This window comes from Fistularia commersonii, chromosome 14, assembly GCF_037954325.1.
Source record: "Fistularia commersonii isolate RoL2024-O1a breed Wild chromosome 14, RoL_Fcom_v1.0, whole genome shotgun sequence".
NCBI lineage: Eukaryota > Metazoa > Chordata > Actinopteri > Syngnathiformes > Fistulariidae > Fistularia > Fistularia commersonii.
In genome coordinates this window covers 8,972,034-8,997,570 of record NC_141297.1, presented here as the reverse complement: position 1 = coordinate 8,997,570, position 25,537 = coordinate 8,972,034, and the positions used below count along the sequence as shown (strand labels likewise).

Here is a 25,537-nt window from a genome sequence, read left to right as displayed (position 1 = left end):
CTGTAATGCCACATTGAAAAATCACTGCCAGCTTACACTCATGAAATACAATACTATACTAGTCATCACATGCTCAATTTATTTCTTACTGACACAAAAAAAGCTTCAAAGTATGCATTGATATCTCTCAAAAACCTTTGAGGTTTGTTGATGTGTCTAAGCCTCTGCTGTGTCTGCAGGTGTCCTAGCTGGTCATGACAACCGGGTGAGCTGCTTGGGTGTGACCGACGATGGTATGGCAGTGGCAACAGGGTCCTGGGACAGCTTCCTCAAGATCTGGAACTAGAGTCTGAAGGTGACTGACAACATCTGGATAATTTGTTTTCTGCCAGCTGGGGTATGAAAAGAATGTGCACCAATAAATAGAAAAAACTGGAAGTCAACAGTACACTGAATGTATAGACTTTTTAGATAGGTTTGTTTACAATTCAATGACCATTTTTGGGTTGGTCTTTTTTTTTTTTCGGGATCTTATTTGGAAATTCTCATAAGACAAATGTGTGATTCTCTTGAAATGACTTGATATTAATAATGATTAACATTGTTCATTGAAGTGAATGATGCGGTTTAACATTATCTTTTCCTGTTGTGTTTGTTTCCAGATGGCATCCGGACTCCAAAGTTGAGTGGAAGACCATTCCAACATCACAATGTTCAATTGTATTGCATATCCAATCTTTTCAAAACACCATGATACTGACTCAAAACACCCCCAAATCTAGCAAGGGCAAAAATTCTCTCTCTCCTTCTCATTTAAAAGAGCACAAATGTCTGTCACTCATTCAACTACAAAAAAAGAAAAAAAATCTTGAGGAATTTAGTGGTTTCGAAATGGAAAGGAGAGGAAAATTGTACATTCCTCCCATGACCATGGTTTGGTATTGTAGTAAGTGAAAATACACACGCTCGCCAGCGTTGCTGCCACCACCAAGCAAATGTGTCTTTGGACCTCATTACACCCAGGTCAGAGTGAAGGTTATTACGTGACAGTTATCTCTCTGAATTGCTTTTTTGGCCACATATTTGTTTCTTAGTTTTCATGATTTTCCTGTGGAGAAGTAGATTGGTGAACTGTCAGCTAATGTTTAAATGAGGATCAAAGCTTTGTTTTATTTCCGAGTCTTTACACATTTTAAAGCCTTTTAAGTTTGAAACCTAAAAATGAAACCTTCAGATCATGTCATTTTAAATTCAGCTTTATCCCAATGGAGAACAAATGAGAGAATTTAGCTTCAACAGGGAGTCCTCAAGCCACTTCTGGCCCTTCTGTATATTTAGTCCCATGATACTTTTATTGTTTCTTTTTTCCAGTGTAGTCCACAAATCTTTGTTTGCACAAAAATTAAACTTTGCATATATAGAATAATGTCTAAAGAAAAAAAGTTAACTAACCAAGCACATGCTGTTTATGATAATGAATGCTCGTTTTTAAAACGAAAAACAACAAAAAAAAAACAATCATTTTAAACATCTTACACCTTTTTGTCTGGCAACAGTCTAGACTAATTAAAGATTAACCCGTCAGATCATAATCCACCCTGCCCCCTTTTTATTCATTTTTTTCTCCTTTATGTTAGTTTAGTTGTCCCTGGTTTCTGTTGCCCATGGTCGGGACCGGTGATGCAACTGGTGGGGTAGGAGGACCTCCACTTTAAGCCCAGTTGCACTCCGGATGTTTCTTTTAACAGAGGTGCCCATTCAGTGCTTGGAAATGCAGTTACTACTCTGTGAATGACATGTTGTATAAATCAATGTTTGAAAATAATGATATTGAAACTTTTTAAGTTAAAAACAGAAAAAAAAAAAGATTTTGGTTGTCTGCAATGGGTGGGTTATCTCTTAGAATCGCATGCTGTAGAATTGCTTAAAAAGGTGCATATGGAATTAAGTCCTTTGATGTTTTTCTTTTAAGAAAATAACCTGTTGAATATATCAATACAATGGTATTTATATTTTTCTTTTTCTTTTTTCTTTTTTTTTTTTTTCCTTTTTTTTGGCTACTCCGTGCATACATGATTCAACTAAAATTTCAAAGCTATGCACTTGAGAAGCAAACCCTACGACATCAACGGTTACTTGGTCCATACTTGGGAGGGATTCCACAAATTAAGAAGCAACGTAAATGTTTAAATTGTACACATATGCATACATACATACATACATACTTACATACATCCATTAACTAAACATACACAATGGGACAAATTTTCATTCCTTCTGTAGCAAACAAAATTCCATTTACAAAGAAACATTTTATAACAGGTTTTTTTCTGTCCTTTAATAAAAAAAATGAAAAAAAAAATCTTGCAGCATCTGAATGGCAGAATTTTCTGTTGTTCCCTTCTCCTTGTAAACAGAGACGCTCTTTCTTTAGCAGTAGTGACATTTTTTTCCATTCTGTTTTTTCTCTGCGACATTCTGTACAAAAAAATGTGCTGTAATTGTGCGTTAGGCCTGGAGTTGGCAAAAAAAAATAAAATGAAAATAAAAAAAGTTAAAAATTATTAAATTCCCTTCCCTTTTCTCTCTTTCTCTCACTCTTTCTCTCTCTCCATCAAATAACTGTAGAGCTCTGCACCCCCACTGTTCCCTTTTCACCTTTTGTATTTAATTTTGAAGTCAGTCAGTGTACAACCGAAAGCTGGATGCAAGATAGAAACTATATTAAAATGTACTGTTATTTAAGATGTAATAAAAAGCAGTTTGAGATGACCTACTGTGTTGAGTGTGATTCCCTTAGAGTGGCTCCTACAGAAGCTAGAATGTTGCAGACTGTTTGGTTTCCTTGTAATTATGTTCAAGTTAAATAAACAATTTCTTATCCACTGTTGAATTGGCTTGGCTTTTCTGTCCAGTTATGTGCAACTACCTTTCCCATTCTTGTGAAGGCAAAATTTCTTCTCTTAAGTTATTATTTTTAAATAATTTATAAGTGTGTGAGATTATAGAAGACCCCCTACTCGTTTGTATCATGAGAAATTGTCATATGCATCTCAATAACTGTTCGTGTTGGTACTCCATATGTTCAGTTTTGTGCAAAAAAAGCATCAAAGTTGGGCTTTTAGAATATACACAATATATACACAATATATTACTGCAGTTGGGCCATGTCTCCATACACAGAATATTGTCACCTACTCAATATAATTGCCTCAGTCTGTTTTTACTTTTTTATCCTAAATAATTTTCTTATTTAACATATGGCTCAGTTATTTTGTGTTTCCTGAAAAAATGAATTGGTCAATTATTTAAAGAAGGTGGTATATGGATTGCGTCCACGCAAACCTCTGACTGCACCCACTAGGCATTTGCTGCCATCTATTGAACATAATTATGAAATACAGTAAGGAAGTTCTGGAAAAAAATGTTTACATCCCCTGTAAATGTGAACTTTGGACAATGCCTGTATTTTTCTGTTACTCTTAATTAGAATGGTGTATAATTAGAAGACCTATCTCTTGTCATCAATGAAATAATTTCACGTGCATGTTAAAAAAAATGTAAGTCAAAAACGAATTACTGTCATGATTTGAGAACTATATTTTCATAGGTCTTTATGAGTGACCATTTTTAATCAACTGATTTATAATATGTAAAAAGATGCCCTTTACATTTCCAATTTTTTTTTCAAACAGGCTTTTACATTTCATGAGCTCTGTGGAAAAGGAGCACGATATATTATAATAATTGGCAAATAATTATTTTTGTTATAGTTCATCATACACGCATAAACACACAATACACCTGTTGTTTCCACTCAGAGGCTCAGTTTTGCCTCAGGATCCTCCAGCAAGACATACAACCTATTCATATCTATCTGACTGTTCAGTCATTTTGCATCATTGTCCACGCAACTGCCATTTTGTAGTGACATGACTGTCAGTGCCACTGAATAACTAAAAAAACAGGGTGGGTCACCACTTGTGTTTGTAAATCATTGCATGATAATTAAATAAATGTCTCCTATTTTGAATCAAAATACATCTATAGTTACATCGAATAACAGGATTAAATCAAAGCAGCAGAATTAGAATATATTGAAATATACGTAAGATTCATGCAAACAAATCTCAACACTGTAATTTCAGTAGTTATGCTGTGGTTTTGAAATTGAAAATAATTTATTGATCTTCTCCTTTGAGTTTGCTTTGTGAAGAATACTCAAAATAAGATGAGAGTTACATGTATCTTAACAGTATTTCTTAACAGAAATAAGAAAAAACATGTCAGGAAACACAACAGATATGAAACACTGATGACGTATATGTGGTATTTGAATCAATTACAGTAGTCTGCGTGCGCTGGCTTTATTTCTAATACAGCGGGGACAGGCCTGAGCCTGACTATATAATTTAGACAACTAATAGGGAATGTGACTTGGAGAGATATTTGATTCATATTACCGGTATAATGTTCTTCGATGTCAATAATATTTTCTGTCATAAAAACATACAAAACATTGTTATGAAGTCGTCCAACATGACGTAATCAAGGGGACGGCTTTTGATTGGTTGGTCGGAATAAGGAAGCGATGAGCTGATTGTTGACAGAAAGAAAATGGTGTAACGGTGTCTAAAATAAAAAGGAAGAGGTTCTGCTCCTGCGACCGTGTGCAGTGCCTCCCGTTTGTCTCGTTCCGTGTAACGTTGTGGGTCAAAGGTAATGTCAGTCTGAGAATTTGGTGATATTACGCTTTGTGCTAAATATGCTTAACTGCCAGCTTAGCTCGCAAACTAGCTTAACAGGAGCTCAGTTAGCCACCCGCCGGACCGTCACCATTCATCTGCTTCAAAGGCATGTCGTTGTTCTGTCAAGCTTCAATTTTTCACCAAACCCATGGGAAATTGAGTTTTAAGGCCGCACTTCCTTACTGCTGGAGACACATTTAGCGCTGAAGTAATATTTACGAATAATTATGTGTATATGAAGAATAGCGAGTTATCTGTCAGATAAACAGCTGACATGATTTTCTTAGTAAAAAACTAGCGTGTTAAAACACGGTGTTTTTCAGAACTTTCCCGTTCTATTACAGAATGTAACAGACATTTCAAATTTCTGTTGTTTTGTTTGTTTGTTTCGAAATCGTTTTTTTTTTTCTATCGTACTACCTGTTATCTCATATAAAAGGGACCTCGCTGCATACTTAGTCAAACACCGTTTGTCATATTTGAAAGAGGCTCCAGTGGCGCGGTCTGGCGACTGGTCCAACCGCATAGTTATCAACCAATAACAAAACGGATGCTCATGAATAAATGGCCAGGAGGGGAAGAAACGTGGGCAAGCAGGTTGGAACGGATCGAGAAAAGTGTCAGGCCTGACTTCTGATCGAAGAGGATCGGGGAAAAATTATGTACGAATGAATGGGAGTGAGTCCATCAGAGGGACAGCATATGTCAGATGGTTTGCAGATAATATCAGAGACCTGACTAGGAATTTTTGGATATGTACAGAGGAAAGATAGTAAATATCTGAATAGAAGGAAGCTGTGGTTGAAACTACCCAACAGGAGGCCTGGAGGAAGACTGAAGGGGAGATGTATGGATGTAGTGAAAGAAGAAATTAAGCTAGTTGGTGTGAGAAAAGAGTATGCAAACGATATGGTTCAATGGAGGCAGATGTTTGTGTTGACCCCAGTTTACTTGCAGCCTGGTAGTGCAAGATGGATGGGGAAGAAGAGGTGCGGGTGGAAACTGTCCCATACTGCTGCTCCACCTGTGATGGAGGGGAGGTGTCCAGTCATGGCCTGAGTCGCAGAAGGAAGACCCGCAGCCTGAGCACCTCATCAGCCAGTAGCTCCTCTGAACACAGGTAGATCTAAGACCAACATCTCACTCACAGTATATTATTGATGTTGTTTTGGGTTTTTCTTTAAAAAGAATTCATTTCTTTGGTCTAAAAGTAAGTCCTTGATTGGCAATACAATGCTTTAAATCCCTCCGATGTCTTCATAGTGTCAAGAGGAATTTAAAAAAAACTTCTTTTTATCACTGAAAAAAATTTTTGGAACCAAAATTTCTCTTATGTTGTTACCACCAGGATACTGAGCGTGAAACACACATAACTAAATAATTACTATTACTTATACACATAGAATTTTCAACATGGCTTAAACTTATATGTTCCGTGAAAGAATTGTTTATTGTTTTATGTGTCAGTATCCCCTTACATTTGAGTTTTATTGGCATTTAGAACGGTTTGTAAAGCCTTGGCTCAAACTTGCTTTAAGCTGTAGGAATCAAGTGTTGAAATCCAGTACATATTTCAAACCAGTAAATATCTGAGTCCAAAATATTTCCTTTGAAAACTGTATTGGCACTCACGCTATAAAATTGTGTGAGTATTGAAAGTTAATTCAGGGGTGGTAACATTTATTTAACCCTTTTAGAAAATGACCAGTTGTCACAAGACTAAAAAAATACAATCCCACAGTTTTCTAACTTAATCAGTGACAGACAAGATATTGTAGGATAATGCTGCCATTTATTAACACAAAGTAGAAACAGGTGCCTAATTGATTGATACGCATTCATAGTGTTCCTTTTTATTGATACAATAATAGTCTACCTTCAGAATTCTACAATTCATTGTTGGTGTGTCAGCATCACAAATTGGAAATGTCTGCTTATCTAAGCTCTAGTGAATCTTTAAAAATCATTGGATGAATGCTTTCTTATCACTTCTCTTATTCCTTTTCTTTTTTTCTTATGGAAGGAAAATCACAGTTAAATCTGACAAAAATTTATTCCTAAATGAATTACTTTAGGAGAGCATCACCAGTAATAGGTCAGTACTGGAGCGCAACCCTAGCTAAAGAGATCAGCATGTTGTGTCAAACTCTTGCGCTTTGAACCTAACATCGTGATTGCTAATGCTCTGAAGGAAGGTTGAAGTTGTTGTTTTTTTCATTGTCTGTTTTTAGGAGGACTCAGTCACTACATGGACCAAGCCCTGTTACAACCTTTGGCCCAAAAGCATGCATGCTTCAGAATCCAAATGCAGTAATGTAAGTCTTTCACAACCATGTTTTTGTACAGCCTTCTCATTTTCAAGAATCAGTGGCATGTTTTCATGCTGTATTCACTTTGGTTTGTGATGGTCTTCTGTTGAAGTCTATGCTGTTGTTTCAGTAACAGGCTTAGTATTTGTATCGTGTTTATTTTAAATCTAGTTGTTTGATGCATTTAATGTTACTTTTCTTTAGTTAGTGATCTTTCTTTGGGAACACATAAATGAAAAGAGTAATTACAAACCAGGCCAGAGGGCTCAATGACTGTGCTCATGTACATCCACCTATCCATACTGGGTATGAGGAAAAAAAAACTGTGTTTGAGTGCTCTAGGTTTTTTTTTTGCTCTTGGACACAGCAGAGGGCCAGTACACCTAACTACCAACAGATGGAGTGGCTTTTTCATTTAACTTTTAGCAAAAGGTTTACACCCTGTTGGTCAAAGGAATGTCACAATTCAGGAGCAGTTGAATGCAAACATGTCTTTCCTGTTGCAGCCTTATTGTTTTCCTTCTTTACAGGCTGCAAATAAGAATTAACATAAGAAATGTTAGCAATAAGCTGGATACTCAGAGGTAGTCCTCATTCTGTTTTGTGCATGTTACTGTATCATTACTTAATGACATTTTAATCTATCACTTTGTACTTTAAAAATTCTAACTTAAAGTTACACATTGATAGAAGGATTTCCTAAGTAATACTGTCATACTTTTGTATTGATAATAAGAAAGTAATACTGTCATACTAGTAATATTGACATATTTTCCTATCGTTGGAACCCCCCAAAATTGTCATTGAGTCAGAAAAACACTAGTTGGACCATTTCACAAGAGAGGTATGGTTTATGTTATGTTTATGTTATTTATATTTGCTCAAGCCTCAAGGTGACAAGTTGCACCAGTAAGACCAGTAACCTTTCCAATTTCAAAAACAATGGCTAAAGTGGCTGGTCCCAATGTGATTGTTGGCCTCTTGACCTCTCCAAGCAAAGAAGTAGCTGCTACCTCTGCTTTTTGTCAGCATTAATTTAAGGATTAGCTTCTTCCAGCCTAAAGCCGCCAGACATGTTCAAGGAAGTAGACCTATTTTTAGCATTTTTGTTCATAGATAGTTCTAATGATCTGACCTGTGAGATACAGCTGGCAAGCAAGAGGCGTGTATAAATTCTTGGAACAATGGAGTATGTGCTTGGGCACAAAAGAAGAACATAAAGAACATTTCAGTGGCCCAAAATGGAAACTGACCACTTTTTAATTTCTTTGTGGAAGGGTGGAGTTCAGACACTTATCAAAGCAAACACCTGCCTTGCCAGCCGCTCTTTCCTGTGTTTTGTTTTCCTTCTTGAGGTTTGACACAATCACATTTTCAGGCAGTTCGACCCATTATTTTATTTTTCTTATTACAGCTTTGATGAATCAATGGTATGATAAGACAATTATCCTATTAGGATATAGTCCATCTTTCAGTGGTATTGTTTTTCAAGGAGACGTTTAAATACTTTTAACAGTGTATTTTTGAATAGCACTATATAAGTTGTCACATTAGTAGAACTATTCTATTGTTTTAGTCTACGAAAAGTAAAGTGATTATGTTGAATGTTATGATTTCTCTGAAAAATTATTTAATCACAGTTTATGATTCATAGACAATGGAGAAAATATGACCTTTGTGAATGTTGCTTACTATAGTTTAGCTTTTGAGATCTGAATGAGTGTAATGGGATATTGGGAATTTCCAGTATATACTGCCGGGTTCCAGTAATAACCCGATGCAAAACTTTAGTAACTAAATTCACCCCTAGACTTCCTCTTTCTGCAGCTCACCTGGCTTCATGCATGAGCCAGTTAAACAGTGAGACAGTGAGCAAATGAGTGAGTGAGTTTCACTAAATGCTATACATACATTTCAGACATGCATTTCACTATTTCGCCAATTTACATTTTTTCGTCTTTTGGGGTGGTCTCACTTTGGTTGGATGTTTTTCCCAACAGTCTGGCCAACTTTCATGGCAGGGTGGCAGCACCACAGGTAGAAAGTGACAGGAAAAAGGAGAAGAAAGCGAATGATAGCAGGAGTCCAGACACAGAATTATTGGCGTGCATTAATGGCGTTCCGCCTAGTGCATCCATCGAGATTCCCCAGCATTGGGGACACTGAGCCAGTGTGAACAATGAACTTTTGGTCCCATTTTGAACTAAAAAAGGCTAGATTATGACTGGAAGACTGTTCCCCAGGGTCTTCTAAAACTGATGATGCTTGACCATTTCCAGGTTTTGGTTTCGGTTTGAAAAGGGCTTCAAATTATCTTCTGTATTTGACATTTGAGCTGCTGCAGAATAGCAAATACAAGAAAAATGTTTCCTGTCATGTTAGAGCAAGCAGCACAGCACTCAACAAGAGGGTTTTTTGAGACCAGCCTGATTGTAAAGAATCATAAAAATCCACCCTGGTTTCTGATGCTGTGCAGGTGAAAAAGAAAAGCTTATTTAATCTTTTTAGTACTATCTCTTTATCAGTAAAAAACTCAGAGAATTGGTCTGGCACCCTACCACCAACCCAAAACTTATGACAGAGAGAGGAACCCGTTTTTGACTGAAATTCTTTGATAGAATAAGCTACAGCACAAGCTCCACAACCGGTTTTCTCCTCATCGTACCTTTACATGAAGAGAAACCTCCTTTTCTGTGTTGTCAATGGTGTGTCACATTTTCCTACATGTATCCTCTGCATTGGAGGAATGACTTCATAGACTACTAGATTTTGTTACTGTTGTGAAGACTGCACGGATTTTAGGGACTATTAAGGAAACCTTTGTTTATCTGTGATGTAGTGAGTTGAAGGTCTTATATACCCCAATCTCTGCAAATAGAGAAGCTTTCACTTCCTCTTCCTACTCTCTATGTGTTTGTGAGTGCACCACCCATGCTGTTACTTGGAAAATGGAGCATTAACCGTATTATGATGATTTAATGACTATTTAATAAGTTATTATTTTCTTTCGATGGAGTTGATTAATTTTTTCAGATTGCAAACATTATGAATTATAACAGTCACATCCCTGCTGTTCACATTCTTTCTTCTCCTTTTTTTTACTGACCTGACGGGTTGTTTGTTATTTTTCTGAATAGGGGGCAACTCCCAGGTTTAAAGTAGGGAAGCTTTATGTGATTTATGCTTCAGGTAATGTATAAAGGTAATCACCATTGTGCAGCTTTACTGTCAAGACCACCAGTTGATAAGAGGATTAATTACCTCAACGAACAGCTGTGTTTTGTAGTAAACCTCACCTGTTGCAAAAGCAAAGCCTTTCCCTGAAGTGGGCGTTCTCTGGCCAGCACAGTGGGTGGAGTTAAGATGAAGTCAACCTTAAGACGAGTGAGAGCTTTAATTGAGCAGCAGAATGCACCAGAAAGCTTTAGTGGTAAGTCCTCTGGAGGACAAATATAGCAACAGAGAAACTAGCTGGGGGTGTTGTTGATCAGGGCGCTGGATCACAGACTAGTAGACAGTTTGGTGACTGACTCACAACTCCACCTCAACAAGTGAGCTCTCTCAGTTCCTCAACAATATGCCGTCTTCGAGGAAGTTGTTAGAGGTAGAATGAATTGTTGTGTCAGCAGGAGCCACCTGGACAGAGCCTCTTTCTCCAGCTAAGTTGACCTCAGGCAGCATCCTCATTATATGTGTACAACTATGAAGTTCAACAATTGCCAACTTCAGGATATTCCTGGAAACCATAATGAAAACCAAGTGTGGAAATGGTAAGATGAGTTTATTTGCTATGTCGTGGGTATTTTTCAACAGAAAGAGTGAGTTATCTCAGTGATATATTAACCGGCACTCCTGGGTAGCGTATTGATTATTATCCACAAGCTGGTCAGAAAGCCTCACTGAAGTAAGCTGATAGTAATATTATACTAATCCAACATCATATTGCTTTTTGTAAATGTTTAGACAAAGTAGAATCAGTTCTCAAATCAGGAAGTTACTCCAAAAATAAAGAGGATTTGAAAGATGAGAACTGGGCTTGGGTGACCTAAAATTTCCAGAGTGATGAAAGTATAGGAAATGTCTGTAAGTGGGTGTTTTCACAGGCTAGCTGTTGTGACAACATGACTGGTTTGAACAGTGTGATCCTCCTGAATTAAATGGTGTCTGGCTGTTGAAGCTTTGTGATGGTCAGGAAGAGAGAGTCAGCCTGAATAGATCACAGACTGTATCTGCTTCAGATGCTAATGAATTTTTGCTTTGCTTTGCTAATTAAGTTTTGCGCAGTTTCAGCTTGATCTGGGCTCATTTGTATTTGGGGTGATTTTATTTGTACTGTCTAATTGCTATATGAGAGTAGGAATTTTTAAGTGATAAAAACAGTGGGAGCTGATTCTTAGAGGCATTTGAACTTTTGGAGTTGTAACATTTGAATATTTAAATGATCAATATTTATTCTTCAAATAGCAGTGTGCGGTGGCAACTGGCTCCAGGGTTTAACGCAAGAAAAAAAATGGCTTTTTCGTCATCAAAGTCTCCAGGTGCATGTGGGTTATTGCTTATTTTCTGCCTTATGAGCACTATATATAATGTTCCACATTTACCAGTGTTTTATGTATTGGGTCTAAATGCCCTTAGCTGCTCAGTTTAAACAGTCTTTCTGATGACAGCCTGGAGGCTTTAGTTTTTGTTACATGAGAGATTGCATTATTTTGACCCACGTTCTTATAGTTATGACACAGGAAGAGGATATGTTCTCATCTGTTTGCAAATGATGGCGTAGTTCAAATATGATTTTTTTTTTTTTTTTATGGATTAGATTGTGAGATGTATTCCAAATACTAGTCATAAAACATCCCGTGTGTCAGAGGAATTTTATTTCTTTTCGGTTTTGTTAAAATTCCTGTATTTGGCAGTTTATTTAACAGGATGCAAAACTTTTCAAAAGAAATTCATCAGAGAAAGAGATCGGAGTTGATGATTGTGTTCAATGTCACCAATGGTGAGAGATAAGAGTGTTTACTGTGTGTTCAAAAAAAAAAAAGAATAGGTTACACAAATTTTAAATACACTGTATCACATTGTGTCCGCTATCACTTCAGTTAGTGGATGTTGTCTCATGTTGTATCTAACAAAGTGCATAGTCATTGTCATTATTCTAACCTCCAATGTATCTGCACGGCTAGATTAAATATTGAATAATAGATTTATACATATTTTTGTCTGCTTGTCATTTGAGCAGGAAAAAAAAATCATCCCCTAACATGCTCATTAGCTTGAAACAGTACCGCTGTTTGTGAGACTCAGTTTCTTACTGGCCGTGAAAGCGCCATCCTCCACAAGTGAGTGGCGTTTACTAATGCTTATTTACTAGCTCTGTGAATCAAAAAAGTGTAGAGTATAAAGTGCAAGGTTTTAGTACTTTGCTCTGTACCTCATCATTACTGTTGATCATATTAAGATATCAATTCACTTATAAGATGCAAAGCAAGGGTCTTTGGACAGTTTGCCTCCTTGTATCTACCCAGCAGGGTCTATTGATTAGAAAGGAAATGTGCTTTAAAGCTTTACAATGATAAAAATAAGTTCTTTTGTAAGGCTTGGACTTGGATCCTGTTGTACATTCAGTATTTCACTAAGAGGAACGACAGAGCTGGAACTAAATACAACTGGAACTAACACAAGTCAACAGACTGGCTTTGTTGAATCATACTAGTCCCAATGCCTTTGGCAACTTTTACTTTGACTTTTACCCGTTTTTGTTTTTCATTTTTTTTATATAGTTGGTGTTTTCAAACATTTGAGTTCAGATTCATTTTCTGGCTCCCTGTTTGTGATATCAGAGTGGAAAAAAATCTTTCCTCATAACACAGCCCTTTTTTTCCTGAATCTCATTTCAGTTTTGAAAGTTTTCCTATAATGAATTTTCCCTAAACACACCACGTGCTAAAAAAAGGCCACTGTCACTGTCAGGTTAAGTCAAGTTGAAGACCCTGCAGACGGCTAATAGGATCGCCCAACAGTGTCCCGTTCAAGACAGCAGAGATTGCAGTTCTTACATCACCCAAGATCTATAGCTCAAGACTCCGGAGTCATGGAATCCTTATCAGCTGACCACCGATTGTGTTCTCCATCTCCTGAGGCTTCAAATATGTTTACTTATTCAGGCACATTCAGGACCCTGCCAGCCAGAGACTGACTTGGAATACTCCACCAAAAAGTGTCCTTGTGATCAAGAAGATCCGAGATGCCAGTCTGCTTCAGCCTTTCAAAGAGCTTTGCATATTCCTCACAGAGGTATGGTCGTGTGTGTGTGTGTGTGTGTGTGTGTGTGTGTGTGTGTGTGTGTGTGTGTGTGTGTGTGTGTGTGTGTGTGTGTGTGTGTGTGTGTGTGTGTGTGTGTGTGTGTGTGTGTGTGTGTGTGTGTGTGTGTGTGTGTGTGTGTGTGTGTGTGTGTGTGCGCGTGCGCGTGCGCGTGCGTGTGTGTGTTTTATCGTCTCTCTTGACATTATGAAATACTAAAGACCCTACAACTGCCTTGCTCCCGTACTACTTTGTAACTAGATCAAATTGCATGTTTTCAAAATGATCACATCTGCTGAAACTACATTTTTTTTTAGTGTCACTTCATTCCTATGTGTTCATGTTCTTCCTGAAGATGTCTTAATTCTCCCTGCATGTTGCAGGCTAAAAACATGATTGTTTATGTGGAAAAGAAAGTTCTTGAGGACCCAGCCATTTCTGGTGATGAAAACTTTGGAGAGATTTCAAGAAAGTTCTGCACTTTCAGAGACGGTGTGAATAACCTATTATTTTTCTATAAAATACACAAGATAAAACATTAGTCAGTCTTTTAAAAGAAAATTCAAACCATTTTGTCTCTGTGTTTGCCAGATCTCGATGACATCTCCAATCGCGTTGATTTCATCATATGCCTGGGTGGAGATGGTACTCTGCTTTATGCATCTTCACTCTTTCAGGTATTCATATCGAAAATACCGCTTTCAGCGCAGCACAGCATATGTGCATTTATATCCATACTGGCATGAAATAGTAATCACGGGCCACCTTTGTTCACGTGCAGGAGAGTGTTCCACCTGTCATGGCTTTCCATCTGGGATCCCTTGGCTTTCTGACACCTTTCAAATTTGATACCTATCAGTCTCAGGTCACTCAAATTATTGAAGGTATTGTTCAGCTTCCTCCCACAGCTACACGCCCATGATCTTTTTGCCATGATGTGCTCTAATTTCCACTTGCTGCACAGACACTGTGTATGTGTGTGTGTGCTATTTATAGGTAATGCTGCTATTGTCCTGCGCAGCCGCTTGAAAGTTAGGGTGCACAAAGACAACTGGGAGAAAAAGGCCAGAATGGACGAAAAGGGTATCATCTTGACCAACGGGGAAATCGAAAACAGCCGCAAAGCCCTGCAGTATTCGGTAGGCCCTCCAGCTCAAACACCAGTGCAACCAAAAGCTTTACAACGTTCTTAAGAACTGATACACCTTTGTTGCTCTTGCATTTGACCCACATTTATGATGCTGTACTTGTTTACTGAATACCAAACAAAGCAGAAGTAATGAATTTGCATTTGAAATACTCAAGCATTCCATTCCGAGGTGTAATAACTAGAACAAGCTATTCCGCCTTCCAGTTATACACAGAAAACTCGGCATTTCTCGACATAAGAGTAACAGATTTGTATATCAATGTCACAACCACTGAGCATAAAGCTCACAGAACTGTGAGGAAAAATAATGCAAATATATTTGATTGAATGGGGTTAATCTATAGGAGGATTGTTAAAATGCATCGGAAAAGTTGAAAGTTTGTGAGAAAAAAGGCCATAAGTTTCAAGCACGAAACTGTAGTCAACCATACAGATTCCAGTAATGTTCAAGCAATTTCTAAGTGTTTCCTTCTTAATAAATATAATTGAAGAATGCCTTTTCATTAATTTGACAATTGTTCATTACCTATCACTTACCGCAAAGGTATATATGTGGCTTTCACTTTGGAACTTTTTATTTTTTTCTTTTTTATTTTTTTTCCTCATAGATCTAAGAGCTATCATCTCGAATGTCGATTAGCTGAGTTATGAGCTGTCAGGTTAAGAAATATCTGCTTCAAGACAAATGGAATGAGTATTTGTACTCATGTATGTCAGTATGGGTATCATTATCAGCTTTGGATTGTCTTACCCTCTCTTTCACCTCTAATTACAGCTTGTTAACATTCAGTTATGCTCTTTATCATGTCATATGCGTGTGTTGTCACTGATGCTATTGTTGTTGTTGCCCTTGGGAAAGCAGGTACAGAATTAAGAGCTCAGGACAAACTGGAAACAGCAAAGGTTACACTTAAGAATGTTTTCCAGGTGCTGAACGAGGTGGTGGTGGACAGGGGACCATCTTCCTATCTCTCCAATGTTGACCTTTTCCTGGATGGACACCTCATCACCACAGTGCAGGGAGACGGTGAGTGAGCAGCAGTCAGATAATTTAAATACCCGGCAGTCATTTCGAAGTGAGATAAGGCTCCCAAGTGTTAAGTTTCCAGGACTGTGAGGCATTTGATTTGTCACTACCATAACACAACTTTGTGTAGGTCAGACAACATTTAGTCTCCGCTCTCATGGCCAGCCTTCACCCACCCCATGACTAAATTTGTACAGACATTTCCTGCTCTAGAACATGATCGTGATATGTTCACAGAAGCTTTAGCTTGATCTAAGCAAACTATTTTATAGAAGGAAAAAAATATACTTTCATCAAAACATAGTCAATCTCAGTGTGATATTATGTAAAAAAACAAACATTAATGTGTTTTGTATAATATTTGTCCCATAAAGACATATTAGTTATTGATTTCCTGAATGAGCCCTGAAACATTTTTACTTAATCTAAATAATCCTTCAAGACCCAGTCCCGAAAAATCGATGAGCTCAGGTTTTCAAATCAAATGGTATCATTTCACTTTTATGCTAATGAAATCAAGGACATCATCTGAGACTTTGTAATACCGTCATCATCAACCACATGAAAACAATAGCAATTCATCTTTTGAATAAATTAAATCCCTCTCTCTGTTTTACTGATGCTGTTGTCTGTTATTTTTATTGCACAGTGTATTTTTAACCCATTATTAACCACACCTAAGCTCCGTGTCGAAACTGAACATGCAATAACTCCACAAATGGAACTTGTTTGTAAACTTTGACTGTCGCCTCTGGAGACAGTCATTACTAGTTTGTTATTCTGTTTTTTCAGGTGTGATCGTATCTACGCCTACTGGGAGTACAGCATATGCAGTAGCAGCAGGAGCTTCTATGATCCATCCTAATGTCCCTGCCATCATGATCACGCCCATCTGCCCGCACTCGCTCTCCTTCAGACCCATCGTGGTGCCTGCTGGTGTAGAGCTCAAGGTACTTACACAGAATGTAGTTCAGTTAGCACCCACTTTAAAGGTCAAGACTTTAAAAAAAACACCAATCTGTAAAATGCAGAACGTCTAAAAGAGAGAATGCCAAAAGTTAACAGAGTGCATGAAAACAGTCCCACATAACCATTTCATTCTTATCACATGGTGAAATAAGTCCCAGCACACACACACACACACACACACACACCTCTATTCATACACAGACTGGACACCAATCCTTTTTTATGATAAACAAAGTGAATCTATTGTCATAGCAGGTTTTCTTCAATCAACCCTTTATCATCAACAATTACTTTAACTTCTCCTAACAAGCACCTAGTAGTTTTTAGATTATCTCCTGCCGCAGAAGACTATTTTTAAACTTCCGATTGACGGTTCATGCAAATATTTTTTCATTTTTGAACTGGTAAGTTCCTGGCTCCGATCTCCCTCCTCTTTGGTATTTGGCCAAGAGGTTTTTACAGGTTTTTACAGGATGACATCCATTTTTAATCTGAGGGTTACTTCGACTTACCCAGAGTAATAAATACCCTGGGTATTTACCCTGAATAAATACCCAGGGTATTTATTACTCTGGGTATTACCCTGAAGCCACAGCTTCAAGGTTATCTGAGGCAGGCCTGCTGGACTATCGTTTTAAAAGGCTGAAATTTGGGGAAATAATTCCCATTTTATTGTCACAATAAGGACACATTGTCATTAAATGATGGGTAATATTTCCTCTCAAACTCCCCAGATCATGCTTTCATGCGACGCCAGAAATACAGCCTGGGTGTCATTTGATGGAAGGAAGAGACAAGAGATCGGCCATGGAGACAGGTTAGACTTCTGCATCTCTCTTTAAATAAACTAATAAATATCTTCCAGACAGACAAGGAGTGTACATGGATAAATATAATTCTGCCTCCCTCAACACGGAGAAGCTTTGTTATGTCACCTTGTCAATCTGCTTAGTGGACTGAAGGCAGATCCAGCCTCTTCTTTATGTAACTCATCAATCACCTACTTTATACTTAAAATGAGCTGCCTCTGTATTGCTACATGAGGAAGTGTTCCCACTCGCTGTTGTCACCAAGTCTTTTGTAATCACCCCGCTCAGGTTTCTTCTTTCCTCACCCTTTTCTGATAAATTCTTCTTTCCTCTTCCTGCTATAGCATCACCATCACAACTTCCTGCTTCCCTGTTCCCTCCATCTGTTTCCGAGACCCTGTGAACGACTGGTTTGAGAGTTTGGCTCAGTGTTTGCACTGGAATGTGAGGAAGAAGCAGAACTACCTCAGCTCGGAGGACAACGACTTCTAACATTTCTAGGATTTCCAGCGTCTTCCAGAAGGAGTCCTGAACTCTAGAGGTGGTAAAATTGCCCTGTGCCATTCTGTCTCTTGCAGATACAGTCTTGCCTAACTCCAGGGTAATGTTGCAGAAGATTATGCTCAGAGAAACAGGATTACTCAAGTGACCTGTAGATTTAGATTAGAATATGCAACTTCTATTAGAGGTTTTTTTTAAGTCCTCTTAAAAAGTAAACAATGTTGCGTTCTGCTTTGCACAGGCGTTGAAACTGTAGATTTCTGAATGGAGTTTGGCTCCAAGATCTTTCTGTTTGTTTTTTCTTCGACGCTCCTAAAATCTGGCCTTTTGAGGCCTAACTCTTTGTTGTCGTTCAGAAATCATCGGGAAATTCAATGCTGAGGTTGATCTTGGACTAAAAGACCCGAGGTCGGCGTTGGGAGGACCTTTTAGGAAACTCTGGATGGTACCAGATCTCGTCTAGCACTTTTTAACCCCCTTAGAATGGAAAGCAGGGACAAATCAACTTTATAAAATAACTAAAATGTTTCCTCATTGAAGGTAAAGGCTGAGCTGTGCATTTGTCAAAAAAATGTATTTAGTTTTTAATATATCTGATGAAGATACTGCTACAAATTGAATTAATTACAGTATGTTGATGAAATCAGGTTACATTGAATAAGAAGTGGTGCTCTGGAATGGGGCTAGGAAATATGTAGCTCTCTCTCAAGCCTGTGATGGACTGAGTTATTACTTAAATTACCAGACAACAGTCATTATCTAATTACGTTTCTCAACATATTTGAAGAATACTTTTCTTCATGTTTCTGAAGTTTTCAGTTTTCCTTCATCTTATTCCCCTTCTTCTCTACCTCCAACAAAACAAAACGAACAAAAACTACCTTATCTAAGCTACCTACCTACAAAGCAGCCTCTTTTCTAAATATGTAACAGGAATCTTTAAAGGTCATGCGAGTGAAGCCGTGTCAGATTTCTGACGCCTCTCTGTTGTGTGCATTTGATGTCTGTTGTTCCATGTAAAGCAGGTGTGTCAAGATGTGAGTGAATAATCAGATTTCTGCATAATCTCCGAATTTTGCCATATCACCCAGCCCCATTCCAGAAGACATTTAGTTGCATGTCAGATTTCATTACCCAGCAAAAAACTGACCCAGGTGTACAGACTGTGCCTTAGAAACGGCTATTATCAAAGTACGGAGTGAATTGATTCGCCGTCGTCGTTTTTCTAATATCACGAGCTCCACAGATGAGATTTATTTTTAACTGTAACCACACGCCGACCATCAGCAGAAAGTAAACTCAGTGTATAGTTTGTTACATGGACTCTGATCTGTCGTAAAACAGTTAATTACAAAAGACGAAGCATCGTTTTCATTCCGGAGACTTCAGTTCCCCAGTATCTTTACACTGTTTTTCAGTCTCCTAAGCCATAGCATAAATTCATTTCTGCACAAATGTCTGCGGGCTTTCAGTCGGTGCGTTTGAGTGTGTATTTTTTGTAACCAACTTACCTGTTCTTTAAGTTTACAAGTTCACCACTACAGTCTTTTCTGAGTAGTACTTTACATATCCATTCTAATATTAAATTCAGATATTGTGATTTGGCTCTACAGTGAATGGCAAGGACCAACCGAGCTCAAAACAGCAATCATTCCTGTGAGTGCGTATTTATGTGATGCTTGATAAAGATGTATTTTGTAAAATATCTGTTTATTAACTGGTTTAGATTGTATCACTGCTGAAAATAAATCTATTTGGTACTTTTTTACAAGAATAAGTCACCTTGTTAATTATTCTTGTCACTGAAGTTTTTAGGTTTCGGCTTAGAACAGTAGTCAGGTGGAAAACCAGTGGAATACGTTTAGATAAAATATTATGCATGAAATGTCAAGTTTTCTGCCAGAATTCATTTTGTTCCCCAAACAACTTCAATGTTGAGACAAAAGAAAACAGGTATCCCATGGTTAACAAAACAGATTGGACAGCAGACCTAAACATCAGACAGTTTCATTAAAGTGCAGCAGATTATCGATAGTGTAAAATAAACAAAATATAAAATCAATCACTGATAATATTCCAAAGTAGTCCAGTGTTGCAGAAAGTCGGTTTGGTGAAAACAGAGATGATGAGAACCGGTTTTCAGTTCCAAAAGAGATTGATTCTAACTTGGGGTCAGTAACCATGGTAACTGACTGAAAATAGCTGTCTCTTGCTGCATTCAGCAGCAGGCAGGTGCTCTCACATTCTCATTCACTCAGGTCAGTTAGAGGCACCCACTGGATTTTACACATAAACAAATGAGCTGTTTGAAGTGAGACATGTAGCCTGCAACTCGGCATAAATTCATTTGTCTGCAGAGATTTAACCCCCACACACCCACCCACACACACACGAGTTTCCATCTCTCTCCTATTTCTCTCTCAGAATATAAAGGCATTGGAAAATAGATGAAAAGTAGGAGAAATAAAGACTTCATCCCCTTCAATGGTGCTGACCCCTCACAACTGCAAGATAATGATAAATCAGATTAGATCATTGACAGCTTACTTACAAGATACAAGATGATTGCAAGCCACAAATACGCAATTGGTAATTTTCCCTTCCTGAAAAGGAAATTACTATCTTGGTTTCTCTTTGAGGACCCTCTTGAATTTATGAGTAAATGCCGTGTTTAAATCAAAATGTAGCTAAAAGTAAGATTGAAATTAACCCTCTGTAATGTCTAACGTGCCACCGATTTAAAAACGGCCTTTGGCTCTCACTTACACGGAGAGCCATTGTCTGGGTGTTCTATTGATGGTACTTTTTAAAAAGTCCTGCGTAAACTAAGCTGAGAGACACAGGGTCGAATGAGTCCATTTGATCAGCTGTTCTGAAACTGAAATCTCGGTTCAATTCATCACAGATTCATTCCCCCTCGACTCCTTGAGGTCATGCCAACCAGGCTCACCTGGTCTTAAGTGTTTTTTTTTTAAGTGTCAGACAAGGGAAATTATGAGGAAAAAAAAAGAAGAGAAAATCCCAACAGTACCAAAGATATACAGTAAGATGTTACAGTAGAAGTACAAATACAAAAACATGATCAATTAAAAAAAAAAAAAATGATAATAATGCCACATCATGAAAACACCTATATTTTCATCTTGGACCAGTAACAGGTGGAGGCACATCACAAAAGTGTCGTGGAAAAAGCAGATCTTCGGGCATTTTGGTCATTCAGTCCTGGTGCCAGAGAGGTTTCTCACTTGCTTGGGGCAAACACTACAAGGAAAAGGAAAATGTGAGATTGAATGAAGACGTCAGTTTTCAAGACAAACGAGCTCGGCCTGCAACACTTAGGATCCTGGATATGATTAGGACTTCATTGCTCAAGTTGTAATTATTCCTCTGATGCAGCATTTGTCTTGTCCTTAGCTAAGAAAAGCAGAAAGGGACAGTATCACACACTCACTTCTCTCCCTCAGGCCCTGGCCGAAGCTTTTCACCAGCTTGACGAGGTTCCAGAATAAAACCACTTTAATCAGTAGAGAAGTCACAGCTCCAATGATAGCCGTAGCCTCCAGGGTGAGTTTGCGGTCTTCAGGCCCTTCGACTGCCACCTGCAATTAAACCATGCTGTCACGCCCTCGAGCACAAAATGCATCTGTATGTAGGAACAACTGGAATAGTTTGTGATGAATGTGCAATGGCAGTGTAGTGTGAGTTAAGGTGGTTCTGTCTCAATGTTCCCGAGTATATTTCCTTGTGAATATCCAGTACGTTAAAACGCTGACGTTACCTCATATCAATATGTTTGAAAAGTAGAGAAGTACAAGCTGCAGCATCAAAATGGACTGATGTCTGACACTCACGCTCGGAGTCCCAATGCTCACCGTGTACAAGACAAACACAAACATGGCTGCCTGAGGAATGTTCTGTACCATGAAGACCCAAACCAGGACTTTGGACTCCTTCAGAACCTGGGTTAGAACGGAAGAGTTACAAATGATTTTCAAGATCTGGCAGGATTCACTCACATGAGGAGAGAAACTCACCGCAGCTGCTCCGACCGTGGCCGTCAAACAGGCCCAGACCACCCCCACGCCCAGGATGATGCTTTTCAGGGTCGACATTTCATCCCGTGTGGTGATAAGGATACACAAACTCAACTGAAAGAGGACGACAATGACACGTGACTAATGAAACAAGCCCGCCATCTCCCTCTCGAGTATTTCTTGGAGGCATTTTTGTACGAACACATAGAACATTCCAGAGACCAGCGAAATGGATGCACCTGCAGAGGCGCTGCTTTCATGTTGGGTTTTCTTTTTATTTTTTTTTTTCATTATTGTGGTGCAATCAATCAAAGTATTCCAAATTAGATGGGAACATAAGAGCCCGGATTCTTGTTGAAATCTTGTCTTTGCAATTGAACTTGACTTTCTTCAGTTGGAAGACGTTTCACCTTTCATCCGAGAGGCTTCTTCATTTCTGAAGAAGTTCTGAACCTCACGATTTCCGTGAACTTTGCACCAACATCAAATTTCTTTTCATATAATAAATCTTCAGTGCTCATGTGACAGCTGTTGTAAAAGTTGTCCCAGTGCTGCAAATATGGACTTGCCCTGTTGAAACTGCAGAAGGTTCTCAACACAGAGAATCCAAATACGCTGCATAACAGTAACTGAGCAAAAAGCAATCAAATAATGAGAAGGAAAACATCAGTGTTTATTTCCTTGCTAGAGGAGGTTCCACTCCGACCTGCTGCAGCCACGAAGCAGGATTGTGCATAACTTGCCCAGAACGAAAGCTAAAAAGGCAAATTTCAGTAGAGCCTGAAGAGTTTTACAGAGATCATGCGAATCATTGCAGTCTACCTGAGCCTGCAGGTCAAAGGTCACCAAGGAGAAGCAGAGGTTGAGACGGCAGTACTGCTCCTGGAGGCTCTCCAAGGCTCCCCCCACACGGAAAGCCATCATGTTGGGTCTCCGGATGAGCAGCACCGTGCAAAAGATGTGGACGAAACCAAGACACATGATGCACACAAACCGTACCTGCAACACACACACGATAGGAACCTGGAACACCTCATCTTGTATAGGCCTATAAAGAATGATTAATCTGATCCTGTCAGAAGCAACACATAATTGTTAAAGACAGCAGGTATAAAAACCTGTTGCTGCTGCCCTGAGATGACATTTTGCCACAGCGCCTGTGGGGTAAACAGCCCCAAAGAAAGCTTTATTGCAAGACAATAAAGAACATACCAGTCAAACTCAAACCTGAGATCTGAACGTCTAAAGAAGCAGCTGCTTTAAGCGCATCAAAAATCTGTCAGCCTGATGCCAGAGGGATGAAACAGATGCTGATTATGTGTGTGTGTGTGTGTGTGTGTGTGTGTGGTTTGTTGTGCCATAGCCTCCTGTTAATTTTCACACTATAGTCTGGGGGTGTAGTGAAACAGTTTGGCTCTGATGCAGAATATTGTGTTTATGTTGATGTGACTGACACAGGTAGCTTTTGGATCAATGTGCCTCTTTGTCCTGTAGAGGGCGACCTACCACGACCTGCTGCTTGCCTTGTGAGTCCAGGATGGCGAAGTTAACGATGGATCGGACCATGACCACCAGCACGCTGAGCACAAACTTAAACAGTTCCCGCCGGTTCTCCTGCAAAACGCCGCGGAGGATGTAGTAGATACAGAACACTGCGGATCACAAGGGGAGGCAGAGTATGCATCAGTAGGAGATGCTCCTCTTGAGGAGGTGATGGCCAGTGCAGGGCTGAGCTATATGAAAAAATAGGGTACACCGGTAGGGCAACAAGCCCCGTGTCGTAATGAAAATACATTAATATATCAGGATTTCTGGTCAGGTTAAAAAGAATAAGAAAAACAGTAACTTGACTTAATCCTGATTTACATGATGGCTTCATTCTACTTTTTTTCCTTTAACTGCCTTCATAGGTGAGGATGAGAAGCTGCCTCCATTTCTACATGTTGGTATATTGTCACTGATTCCAAAATGAGGAGGAAGAAGAAGAAGAAGAAGAAGATGGAGGACACTGTCTTAAAGTGAGTAGAAAACCCCTAATCTAGTTTTGAAGTGTTTTACTGTAAAACTGTTCAAATCTACAGCTGTCATGTGAAAATCTGTGTCTTGTGATTAACTTCCGCTTTTAGCCATGGATATGGCTGCCTGGCAGAGAAAAAAACTTCCTTAAAAGGCTGACAGGGAGAGACTTCCTTGGCAATGACTAGGTGAAGTCACTCACGGATCCCAATCAGCTGGATGAGAGAGATGGTCAAACTGTCCCTGTCCGAGGCCTCCGTGTCCAAGTGCTGCTTGTAGATGCTGAACAAGGTGAGGCCTAGCAGAACCAGCAGAGACCCCAAGGTGAAGCAGAAGTAAAGCTTCAGCAGACATGACAGCTCCGACCAGGACTTTATCTGCAGTGAGGAAAGTGGGGGAGGGGCGGGTTGCGTCAATCAGCCCGGGTAAGAGAATAACACATCATCGGTAGAACCACGAAACGTCTCTTTGCAATGTTTTTCATCTCCAAAAGTCTGGATTTGGTTTCCGCTGCGACGTTAAATCAACTAACCGGGCCACACGGTGTCGGGATCAGGTCCTGGTGTCTTGGCTTGAGGTTTGGAGACATAAGATCCTCACTCTCCTGTGCTTGATGGCCCAGCAGTGGCCTGTGAGAAATTTTACCGACGTGAAAAAAAAAATGTATAGACGTCTTTTTCTTTTAAGCCAGCAAATTATAGATAATTACATCCTTCCGAGATCTTTGGTGGTGCGGGTGCAACTGAGGCAACAGAAAATGGCAGACTGACGAGAAAAGGGTGGAAAAACCAGTTCATCTATAAACAGGAAAAATTTAGAAGGCATACAGAAAATATTGAGCATAACGGGTTTTGTTTCTGTGGTATACCAAGCCATATTTACTATGTGAAATGACTTTTTTGAGTTTGTAATGCCTCTTTTTCTCAACCAGTAGTATTGACTCCAGTTTATGTCCAGATCAATTCAAATCTGTGAATCAGAACTGGCTCTTAGTCTGAGGGCCAGTCGGGATGCTTCTTCACCTTTATATTCTTACAGTGATATCAAATAAAACTCCCCATCTCTCTTCACCCTGTAGAATACGTTATCAACCTACAAAACTGCCAAATATCAGGAATCGGGTTTTATCTTTAAAAGTCTATTTTAATAAGACGCTTTATTACCACTTCCTACCCTGCTTATGTACCCGGTTGTTCTCAGTAGATCATGAATGGAGCAGAACAATCAAAATAAAACGAGTTTGTGTGTATTTATTTGTCTCCCCCCCCCCCCCCCCCCCCCCCCCCCCCCCCCCCCACGCAGCATAAGGTAAGTACTGTGAATAAAGTTGCCTACGTTATTTCGTCCATTTCCTCAGGAAGCTGCCCGTTACATGTTTACAATCGACTTCTTCACTGAGTTGACAGAAACTCTTCCCCGTCACAGAAACTGTCTTAAACAGGGTCTGAAATGTTGTCACCGCGCTTCTTCTTCAGTGCTCGATGCTTCGGTAGCGCCGGGCGATGCTGCCACTGAATGGCTTATGGAGGTATATCAAGCTTTTCCAGCAAATTAAACACAATCATTGAGTGTCACTTGAGTATTTGTGAGTGTTAACTTGAAAATCAGATTTAAAAAAAAAAAAATCACTCTCGGAGAATGACAATAATGAGCGATTACATGTACAATCTTCTACTTTTCTTTTCGGCTTTTCCGGTAAATGGTCGCCGCAGCGAATCAACTTCCTCCAGCCGA

The 25,537-nt window shown here is 39.0% G+C and overlaps 3 protein-coding genes across 7 annotated transcripts in view; 2 read left to right on the top strand and 1 right to left on the bottom strand.

Moving 5' to 3' along the window:
• LOC147227210 (guanine nucleotide-binding protein G(I)/G(S)/G(T) subunit beta-1) overlaps nucleotides 1-2,825 on the top strand; it is a 36,935-nt gene extending 34,110 nt beyond the window's left edge. For all 4 annotated transcript variants that reach the window (XM_086159180.1, XM_086159182.1, XM_086159181.1 and 1 more), the window contains 2 exons: nucleotides 180-295; nucleotides 603-2,825. In XM_086159180.1, coding sequence (XP_086015306.1) covers nucleotides 180-286 — 107 coding nt within the window. In that variant the 3' untranslated portion in view covers nucleotides 287-295; nucleotides 603-2,825. The remainder of the gene's footprint in view (nucleotides 1-179; nucleotides 296-602) is intronic.
• A 1,692-nt stretch (nucleotides 2,826-4,517) lies between these two features.
• On the top strand, nucleotides 4,518-20,221 carry nadka (NAD kinase a). 2 transcript variants are annotated; one of them, XM_086159437.1, is made up of 12 exons: nucleotides 4,518-4,659; nucleotides 5,646-5,808; nucleotides 6,920-7,003; nucleotides 13,162-13,291; nucleotides 13,681-13,789; nucleotides 13,889-13,974; nucleotides 14,079-14,181; nucleotides 14,294-14,436; nucleotides 15,375-15,474; nucleotides 16,267-16,424; nucleotides 17,178-17,260; nucleotides 17,597-20,221. In XM_086159437.1, exons 2-12 carry the CDS (start codon nucleotides 5,660-5,662, stop codon nucleotides 17,742-17,744), a joined length of 1,293 nt encoding a protein of 430 aa, XP_086015563.1. In that variant the 5' UTR covers nucleotides 4,518-4,659; nucleotides 5,646-5,659; the 3' UTR covers nucleotides 17,745-20,221. The 2 variants fall into 2 exon arrangements, with proteins under 2 accessions (XP_086015563.1, XP_086015564.1); XM_086159438.1 differs by lacking the exons at nucleotides 4,518-4,659; nucleotides 5,646-5,808; nucleotides 6,920-7,003 and adding exons at nucleotides 10,424-10,548; nucleotides 10,627-10,767.
• On the bottom strand, nucleotides 19,646-25,273 carry LOC147227208 (uncharacterized). Its single transcript, XM_086159439.1, has 9 exons — nucleotides 25,139-25,273; nucleotides 24,336-24,432; nucleotides 24,006-24,180; nucleotides 23,294-23,439; nucleotides 22,610-22,786; nucleotides 21,788-21,901; nucleotides 21,626-21,712; nucleotides 21,205-21,352; nucleotides 19,646-21,014 (listed from the first exon to the last, which is right to left on the bottom strand). Exons 1-9 carry the CDS (start codon nucleotides 25,150-25,152, stop codon nucleotides 20,995-20,997), a joined length of 978 nt encoding a protein of 325 aa, XP_086015565.1. The 5' UTR covers nucleotides 25,153-25,273; the 3' UTR covers nucleotides 19,646-20,994.
• Nucleotides 25,274-25,537: the final 264 nt, after the last annotated feature.

What these genes read in the sequence shown, in the direction of transcription:
- LOC147227208 (XM_086159439.1), bottom strand. An exon ending in CCACGGTCGGAGCAGCTGCG is followed by an intron (nt 21,713 to 21,787) that starts GTGAGTTTCTCT and finishes GTTCTAACCCAG; the next exon opens with GTTCTGAAGGAGTCCAAAGT. An exon ending in TTGTGTTTGTCTTGTACACG is followed by an intron (nt 21,353 to 21,625) that starts GTGAGCATTGGG and finishes GTTTAATTGCAG; the next exon opens with GTGGCAGTCGAAGGGCCTGA.
- nadka (XM_086159437.1), top strand. Translation starts at nt 5,660, where the DNA reads ATGGATGGGGAAGAAGAGGTGCGGGTGGAAACTGTCCCATACTGCTGC. An exon ending in AGTAGCTCCTCTGAACACAG is followed by an intron (nt 5,809 to 6,919) that starts GTAGATCTAAGA and finishes GTCTGTTTTTAG; the next exon opens with GAGGACTCAGTCACTACATG. An exon ending in CACCACAGTGCAGGGAGACG is followed by an intron (nt 15,475 to 16,266) that starts GTGAGTGAGCAG and finishes CTGTTTTTTCAG; the next exon opens with GTGTGATCGTATCTACGCCT.